General features: G+C 36.0%; 1 protein-coding gene across 2 annotated transcripts; it reads right to left on the bottom strand.

Moving 5' to 3' along the window:
- Positions 1-1,043: 1,043 nt before the first annotated feature.
- On the bottom strand, positions 1,044-7,417 carry LOC7456026 (flowering time control protein FPA). Of its 2 annotated transcripts, XM_024584730.2 has the most exons (5): positions 7,208-7,417; positions 6,782-7,120; positions 3,448-4,667; positions 2,584-2,859; positions 1,044-2,502 (listed from the first exon to the last, which is right to left on the bottom strand). In XM_024584730.2, exons 1-5 carry the CDS (start codon positions 7,208-7,210, stop codon positions 1,611-1,613), a joined length of 2,730 nt encoding a protein of 909 aa, XP_024440498.1. In that variant the 5' UTR covers positions 7,211-7,417; the 3' UTR covers positions 1,044-1,610. The 2 variants fall into 2 exon arrangements, with proteins under 2 accessions (XP_024440498.1, XP_024440497.1); XM_024584729.2 differs by having other exon boundaries at positions 1,044-2,859.
- Positions 7,418-9,602: the final 2,185 nt, after the last annotated feature.

The raw sequence follows: 9,602 nt of genomic DNA, 5'->3' as shown, positions 1-9,602 counted from the left end.
TTAATCCTTCAATTCTAATTTATCATATATATTTCAATTTCATCCTTCTTCTTTTAATTTTTAATTTTTTTCTTGAGTTTTTTGTAAAAAGTTTTGATGGTTTTCGATTTCATCATTCAATCCAAGTTTATGCTGAATTATTTTTTTTATTTGGTCATCATTCTTTTGATTTTTATTGTTCTTTTTTTAATTTAACCCTCCATTAAAAAAATTATTTTTGCCTAAATTATTTTTTATTTCAATTTTAACTCTCATTCTTTTAATTGCTATTTTTTTTAGATCCTTTTGCATAATTTATTTATTTTTTCGATTTCATCTTTCAATATTTGATTGGTTAGGAATTAGATTTTATGGTTTTTTCATATTTGGTGTTTCTGGTCTAATAACCTAGATCATGAGCTTGAAAAGTTAATGCGGGTAGACGTCCTTTTTTTTGCATATTTTCTTTTATGATTTCATCGTTTGATATTATTTTAAAAAAAATTAATTTTGTGATTTTTTTTTAATTTATTTTCTATCAAATTATTCGAATCTCGTAACTTCAATAATAAATTTTGCAAATTAACCTGAATTAACTCACTCTTTATTATCCAAGTTACATATTTATCACACTACACTACCTTGAGTTATTTCCGAAAACTCGCAAAAGATTTTTTTGATATTTTTTTTTTTATCAAGTTTTGTAACTCGCCTGCCTCTTTATCATTGAAATTTCACTATTTTCTTATGTTATGTGCCATGGACATTTACTTTTAAACTCGATTTTACATGATCAGCCTCAGTCTCCACAGATCGCACACCAGTTTGCTGCAACATATAATTTGATAAAAACAGCAGGCATCATTTACTTTTAATCCTCAAATTGAGGACACCATTACTCTTATAGTCATCAGTACAACACTGAATCTAACACTAATTATTGTACATTGGTAATTAATTAATCAAATTGAGGGAAACTTAACCAGACACCATAATAAATCTTTGGCGGAGCTGCAGCTCTCCGACCAGCCTTCAAGTACCAAAATTGAAAGAACTCCACAAGATTAAAGGGCTTAAAAAGCGAGAAGCATGTCCATTAACCAGCTCTTCCAAGGCTTTCATTACATAGCCTGCTTAACAAAGAGCATTTTTGCCGAAACTAATTTCTTCCACAGCATTTTTGCACGACTAAGCAACAAACATCAGTGGAATTACTTGAAATTTTCCACTTGAAGTTTAGAATAGATTAGCTGTGCAATGATATATTCCAAACCAGATGCAGAGATCTAATATAGTTCTATTCAACTGGAGGGAGAAAAAAAAAAGGACTAAAGATGAATCATGGATCTAGTTTTAATGGACCTGCATAAGAGCTTGGTATTTCCTGGAGCCCTGATGCAGCTACAAGTCCTCACTCTTCCGATCAAGTCAACAAAGAAAGGAGACATAAAGCAGCATATCATCGCCACACAAAATATAGCAGAATACAGCACTGGCATTACTCAATTGCAGCAATACTTTTTTGGTTAATAGTGCTACTACTGAGACATTCTGTAGCATCATCTGAAGAAAAGCTATTTTACCTACTTCACTCACGTGGTAGTGAAGGAATCAACATAATCAGGCACCACTCAAGTTCCTTTCCCTTGTTGTATTTGCTGAAGAAGAGCTGCTGCGAGCTGTAATGTTGCTTGCAGACGCTTTTGAGGATCTCCATCTGCTTCCTCTTGTGTGCCAGCACTTTCCATCCGTGGATTACCCTGAGCCCCTGGCTGAAGCTCTTTTCTAACTGGGGGTGGCACTGAAGTAGGCACATTTGATACCTGCTGCTGTTGCATCTGTTGTAATTGACTAAACTGAGATGTCAGCATCTCAGAGCCCACTTGATTTTTGTGCAAACCAAGTGCCTGTGCTATTCCAACTTGGTTGCCAGACTGATTCACTGTCCGCTTAAAATCCTCACTAGCAGATCCATTTGAATTATTACCCAATAGCCTCTGCTGCCCTAGAAGCGATGATGCTAATTGTGCAAGTTGTTGTGGTTGCAAACCTGCAATAGGCAAAGACACTGGAACAGAAGGCTTGGTTTCCTGAAAGGTCGACTTGCTGTTTCCAGACACTGGATTGGTTGACATTCCACTTGCAAAATGTGCAGGGCCATTTTCTTGCACTGTCCTTGGCAGGACTGAGTGATGCTCTGGAATAACAGGATCAACAGCAGTATTGGATGCTTGTGATGGTACATTTCTATTACCAGAAACAATGCTCTGGGAATGGTGAGGAGACCAGTTGGGCCTCAATGTGGAGTTCTGCTGTTGGAGAGGATAATGATGCCTACTCTCATTGTAGGAATCAGATATACTTCCAGCAGGATGGGCCGGACCCGAAAATGCCACAGGTGGAGCTGTTGAAGCCACATTCCCTAGGAAAGCTGGATCACCTCCTGATCTACTCAAATCTGAAAAAGACACCATTGCAGGAAACTGACCTGAATGTGTTGGTGGCTTTGGATACGATGGATCCCTGTGAAATGGCAGTATATTCATATCCCTTTTTTCATTTGGATGGTGAACAGGCCCAAGATTTGAACCAGAATTCTCTAACCTCAAAATAACACCAGATATGCTCAATTTGCCAGGTACTCTCAGTACTTTCTCTGAGAAATCAGATGGAGGTACAAGAAACAAGGTGGTCTTATCATCCAATTTAGCAACTGCTGCACGCTGCTTCTCCTCCAGATAGTGCATGAGTTCATTGTAGTATCCCATATCTGCATCACTAGCAGGGACAAAGAATACAACCCAAGCAGAAGCTGCTTGATAGTAGTGTTTTGCAAGCATGTCTAGACCAGTTCTTGCAGTGCAATCCAGGAAATCAGGCCTGCAGAATCAATGTCAATGTTACACAGTAAATCAGAACACAAGTTCACTGAGCAGGTGGAAAAATAGCTGAGCTACACGATGAAATTGTCAATTATCACAAAAGTGCATTTTGTGTCCCCACAAAAACTGCACGTGTACGGTTTTAGAACATCTCTTGGAGATATATTATCTTTACATAAAGTTTTGAAAAGAGTCATGTAACAAATATATTGAAACATCAATATGACGAATTGCACCATCAGATTAAGTTCATAGTCAGATGATATCCATGAAAATAATTTGATATCAGGAAAAATTCTGCCTCGAAAGTTTCAAAATCTGCCTAGTAGCAGACATTACAGTAGTTGAACCAAATCTGGTTGGGTAGAAAAAAACATGTTGATTTTTTTACTGTGGGCTCACAGATCAATAACTGAAAATTATGATACAAGGGCAGAGGATTTCAAGACTTAAAGATGCATTGTAATTTGCATCATAATCACTACAAATAGAACAAGTGGGCAAGAATGAAGTAGCCACTTGGCTGATATCAAAGCTAATCTGTGCATAAGTGAAAGCTTGAAGAGAAGGGTTATTTACTACTTACAACATAAAGTCTAGCGCTTTTCCCACGGGAAAGCAGCGAGCATGACAGACAGGAGTCCCTCCCTTTGCTATAGTCCCTTCCCATTTCCATAACTTCAAAGAGGATGGTTCTGGTTCAGGGGTGAATCTTTTCCTCTCAGTGCGATTTGTGGGCAGAGAACCAGAGCCAGCCTGGAAATTGTCATAAGATACCTTCCAGGGGTCACTCCTTTCTCCATGAGGAAGTGATAAATTGATTGGCCGGTCTTGGATTGGTGTGTATCCAAAAGGTCCAGCTTCCAGGTTCTTATCAAATGCCTCTGGTTGGGGAAAATCAGAAAATGCCCTAGGGAAAGCCCTTCTTTCCTGTTCTAAATCAGAGTAAGGATACTCTGGAAGTTCCTTGTCAGGAGGAAAGGAGCCTGTCTTCAACTTCTTGGCTTCATGATACAGATAGGAATCTTCTGGTAAATCCCATGGTTCTTCATAAAAGGGACCTTTCTGAGGATTTTTTTTAGCAAATTCATGGAAGTGGGCATCCCTCCCTCTTGTAGGACTACCATGTCGTTCATACACATCTGGTGGTGGTCCTAGTTCTTCTCCAAACCTCCAGTTATCAAATGCACCGTTTCCAACCTGGTGCAAGGTTCCCTTCCTGTTAAGGCCATAGACATCAGAATCCGCAGGATCCAAATCTGAGTTGAAACGAGGAGATCTAATACTGGGATCTGTAGCTGTGCTCCCAAAATTCCTATCCTGCCAGAAGTTCTCAGGGCCTCCTTGGCGACTGTTTGGCTTGTAATGCGGAGAAAGCGGGGTCCTTCCACTATTTGAAGACCCAGCTTCATTCTTGGCAAAACAAATATGCACACGAGGGTTGCCAAATAATTTCCCCTGAAGAGTTTCTTTTGCCCTGCAAGCTGATGTTAGATTTGTGAACCTCACAAAAGCATAACTACGACCTGGAAATACAGTGATCTTTTCAATCTCACCAAATGGTGAAAAAGCCTTCCGTAAGATCATTTCATCCACCTTTAGTAAAGCTGGAAAACCTATCCATAATACCTCACTAGGTTCTGCACTATTATCGCTCATCTTGGATTTATCAGGGTAAAAAGTTTCGGGGCTAGCATTACGCACTCTAGAGTCCCTCTGCAAGAAAGGGGATCCCCTTAATGTAAGGCGTTGTTCATCTCGCCGTTGCAAGTAATCTTCATCATGTGATGGTGTTGATGACTTGTCCTGAGATAAGAATCTCATCAAGATGTGTTGGAACCAGTCCTTTCTTTAACTAGTCATGTTATTTTAATTTCCAGTTGGAATTCAATAAAAAGTAAATTGATAGGTTTAAAGCAACTAAGCTTTCATGAATTAATCATCAAGCACAGCATTGGTAAATGCATCATCGGAAAAAGTAAAGAGAAAGAAATGAGAACAATATACTCGTCCATAATTAACCTTCATGAGATCCAAAGACACCCATCTATCCCAGAAAACGTAATCTGATCAAAAGAATTCTAGCATCAGGAGATGGGTCTCGGATGATTGACAAGCAAAACCAATTTTCATAAACATCAGATACGTAATTGATTTAGGGAAGAAGCTAACCAGTTATTGAAAGACTAAGCTCCTGGACAAAAAATTTGGTATACTCAATTCTTTTTTTTACTCACAAGAAGTTAACTGCTACGAGGATGAGTAATGCGAGCAGACAAATAAGCGGGGAAAGAGATTACAGCTACCCGCTATAATGTTCTGCTAGGCTTTTGGTAAATATCACATCATAATTGCTGTTGGGCTACCCTGGGAATCGAATTTTACTCGGTTAAATGAGGCATGGAGAGAAATGGTTCGCAGTTTGTCACTTTACCAAAATCATGAAACATGCAACCCCTTGAGTCTGGGCATTTTAAACAAAGCAAACTCCACTGCGTTGTGTAGACTCACACAGATTGTTCTCAATACAGGTCGAAAAGTTGCCACAGAGTTGCACAGAGCATGACTGTTATTAATTGATGTGGATTTGAATGCCCCATGTGAGATTTTTTTTTATAATTATTATCTGTTATCTTACCACCTAAAAACCAGTCTTATGAAGGCCGTGCATGAAGATTGCAAACTGGGATAAATCCATGAGACATCCCCATGTATTGGTGCAAGACAATGTGACTGTTTCATAGATTCTGCTTCCCTCATGTTATCTTATTTTCAAGTATTTGGCAAGGCCATTAGATAAATTTTTCCTTTTGATTGTTGCTGTTCAGCCTGTTCTAGCTGCTGTAATAGACATCTGGAGAGAAGGAGAGGAATGAACTTGGAGGATTGAGTGAACAACCATTAATTGTTATCGAATCACCGAATTCATATGTTCTTAATCCCAATTTCAGAAATTTTAACTTCATCATCCTCCCTGAAGCATTAATAAAGGTATTTTAAGAAGACTGGTCTCCGAATATCATGTTCATATTACCAGATCCAGCAAGCACAGAACTCAAAATTGGATGGCTGTCAGCTTGGACTAAAGGTTTGCTATATCTGCAAAGACCCTCATGTGCAGGTGAAAAGCTACAAAGCTGGTTTTATAGTTGATAACTAACAGTGTGGAAGATCCCCTGATGCCAAATGAAAAACGAGCTCAATGATCTTCTAGGATGGTATACTTTCAACTCAAGATAAGCAAGTGAAACTGTTGGATTGGAAAAGCAAAGACTCTTTTTAACTGACATGAAACTCATTAGCCATGTGTTATGATAAGTCGTTGAATTAATTAATATAACAATTTATGGATACCAATTATCAGAAGTGCGATGATCAATAGACTATGTGTTTGTGCTTTAATTGAATACAGGATCCCACTTCAAGCCACAACAATGGGGAATGAAAATTGGAATGGAACCTTATCTGCTAGTGATGGAAAGCTGCAGAGAAATGTGCAAAGTCGAACATTCTTTGTTTGTAATTGTGCCTGGTGGTTCCTTCCTGATTGTTTGTCTTATAGTACTACCTCTCTCTCTGTTTGGAGAATTTTTTCACCTTATTTATCAAATCTTTCTTTCAGCCATGAATTTTTCTTCTTCTTCTTCTTCTTTTTTTAAAGAAAAACTACAAAATCCTAAGCCTTTGCCCATCAATTTTAATAGTGATCTTGAAGCAATTCAAGCCTTACTTACACCTAATCTAATTTAAACTCAGCTTTGTTTGGATGGTGAAAACTAATTAATCTGGAGGAGGAGTTTAGTCCTTCTTAATTAGAGCATGAAAACAACCCACTTAGCACAAATACAAAAGCAGAGCAGAATTCCAAGGAATCTGAAATCTAGAAAATAAAAAGGAGAACAAAAGTGGCAAAAACTAACCGCCTTAGCAAACTCAATCCTAAGAGGGTTGCCGGCGAGAGGATAACCCTGGAGAGACTTGATGGCCGCAATCGCATCTTCTTCCTTGTTAAAATTAACAAAAGCATAGCTGCGTCCCGGCTGAAATGCAACGCTATCCAGGTCTCCGAATTGCAGGAATTCATCTGTCAAATCGGTCTCTTCTATACTGTGAGATAAATTCCCCACCCATAGATGCCTCGACGGCGGGTTATTCCCTCTCTTACCGTTACTATTACTCGATTCGAATCGAGAAGAGGTAAATTCTCTTCGAAATCGGTCTCTGCCTACTCCTCCGGGAACTCCTCCTCCTCTACTAGTCTACAAAACAGTATAAATTAGTGAGCAATAGTGATAAAAAGGAGTCGGATTCTGTGAGCGACGCTGGCGAGGAAGAGATAAACTGACCATGCTGGCGGTGGTGGTGGCGGCAGCGGCGGCGGCAGCGTCGGTGGATAAGAGGTCTGGGAATTGGAATATTGAGATAACCAACAATCAGTCACGCATCGAGAGGGTTCCCTATGCCTCTAAATTTATATGTATTATTTGGGGTTTGGAAATCAGAAAGGTTCTTGCTCTTCTATTTTTTAGCTGTCAAACAATTACATCGCCGCCACAAAATCGTAAGCTTTTACTTTTATTTCACTATGACGTGCTACGTGGCAACCTGTCACTCCACCTCTTATCTTTAAACAATAAAAAACAATAATAAATCTACTAATAATTTATATCTTTGGGCTAAATCTATTTTTAATTTTTTTCTTTCCATTTTCTTAAAATATAATTTTGAAATTGCAATCTTTTTAAACCATTTTTATGAAAAAAAATAAAAATCAGTTAAAATTGAGTATATGCACATGTATTGCATGTCTAATAAAAAAAAAACCTTATTGGTTATTTAAATTGATAGATTGAAGAAAAGAGATTAATTATATAAATTTAAGCTTTAATATGCTTATTAAATATTCATTTTTCAAATTTAAACATTCATGGATGCGTGTGTTTGTACCGCTAATGGTAATTCTCTCAATCTCCATATCCACCCTAACTATTTTTTCATTGACATTATTGTTATTGAAATTACTTCTGCAAATACTACAATAATAACAACATCAAGCGTAGATGATTTTCGTTTTGCCTTTGTCATCTTCCCTCATACCACCACCACCATTTTGACATGCAAAAATTATTGTTGATATTATAAAAACACAAAAAACCCAATAAAATTTGGTAGAATGCTAGTATTTGAGAAATTATTAGCATTAGCTTGCAAAATTTCAAAAATTCAAGCAATTTTTAGTATTGATTTACAATCTCATACTATATATGTATATGATGTGCAAGGATACAGAGGAAGAGAATTGGTAGATTAAGGCTAATAGGTTTGAACTCTATGAGAACCCATAAAATAAGTCTCACATATAAGATAAGAGATCTTACAAAGCTTAAATTAGCACAAAAGTAGTAGGAAAGCCTTTAAAATTGTGTTGTATATATTTATAGGGAAGATGTAAGAGATGATATGCAGTTGAAAGATATATTTCTTTTAAGTCTCTAGTGGCTCATAAGAGTTTATATTAGGTTTCTTGAAATACATAAATGCAACAAAAAAAATAATTTTAAAATTTTCTAGAATTCTCAAGGATCTCATTAAACAATCTAAGATCGTTTAAAGTTTGTGCAAAGATTATTTGAATATTAGATCTTCTTTTTGGGTTTGACCAACTCTTCAATGTTGAATTATCACAAATCACAAATTGTCTAATTATTCAGTTTCTAATAGTAATCTACACGAACCACCATATCAGAAATCTTCTAAAATATTTTTAAAAGAAAAGGATTGGATTGTTATGTCTTAAGTGCTAGCTCTTTATTTTCTTTATTCTACCTATATGTATAGGTGTATATGATGTCTAAAGTATGTATAAAGAAAAATATTCTGATAAGTTATCATCAGAAAAATACAAGGCATAATATTATATTTATAGGATAGCCTGACAACCCTATTAATAAAAATATCACCTTGATCCTTGGAAAATATCACACATATTATTCCAAATTAGTTTTAGAAATTTATGCAATCAAATCCCTACTTGATTTTTCTAAATCTAGAATTGTAATTCCCTTTATAAATTACATTATGAATCTCAATTTCTAAAACTTATTTACAATCAAGTCTCACTTGATTAATCATCTCACTTTAATTTATTACTAATAATTCTTAATATGCGTGACCCATTAGGTTCCTAATAAGTTGGTCCAAATACAAATCATATTCCTAATCAAAATAGAATTAAACAAATTAAAAAATTAAAGGAGCAAGAAAAATATGGTACCTAAGTTATTGATTTAAATGGGCTCAACAATCTTGATTAATTTAAGGGTTAATTAAAAAAACTCTTCTATAGTTTGATCTGAATCTCACTTTCCCTCCAGACTTTTATAAATTACACTTCACTTCCTAGATCAAATAAAAAATTCAAAAAAAATGCATTGTTAAGGATGTAAATTGTTATTGAACATATAAGCTCTAGGATGGAAAGTGTAATTTATAAAAGTATGGAGGGAAAGTGAATTTCAAATCAAACTATAAGAGGATTTTTGTAATTGTCCCTTAATTTAACAATATGATTAAAAACTCCAACGACAATAAAAAAACATAAAAAAAAGCCAATGACTAATAAAGAAAATTAATGCTTGCTAATATTACTAAAATATTCCCTCTAAATATTCTTAAAAGGTCTCAAATATCTTATTTGATAACAAGAACAAAATTAAATGAGACGGGATAACCTCATAAAGA

This window comes from Populus trichocarpa, chromosome 14 (genome assembly GCF_000002775.5).
Source record: "Populus trichocarpa isolate Nisqually-1 chromosome 14, P.trichocarpa_v4.1, whole genome shotgun sequence".
NCBI lineage: Eukaryota > Viridiplantae > Streptophyta > Magnoliopsida > Malpighiales > Salicaceae > Populus > Populus trichocarpa.
This window is presented reverse-complemented; position numbering and strand designations above follow the sequence as displayed.

What these genes read in the sequence shown, in the direction of transcription:
- LOC7456026 (XM_024584729.2), bottom strand. An exon ending in GGATTGAGTTTGCTAAGGCG is followed by an intron (nt 4,668 to 6,781) that starts GTTAGTTTTTGC and finishes TTCTTATCTCAG; the next exon opens with GACAAGTCATCAACACCATC. An exon ending in AAAGCGCTAGACTTTATGTT is followed by an intron (nt 2,860 to 3,447) that starts GTAAGTAGTAAA and finishes TTGATTCTGCAG; the next exon opens with GCCTGATTTCCTGGATTGCA.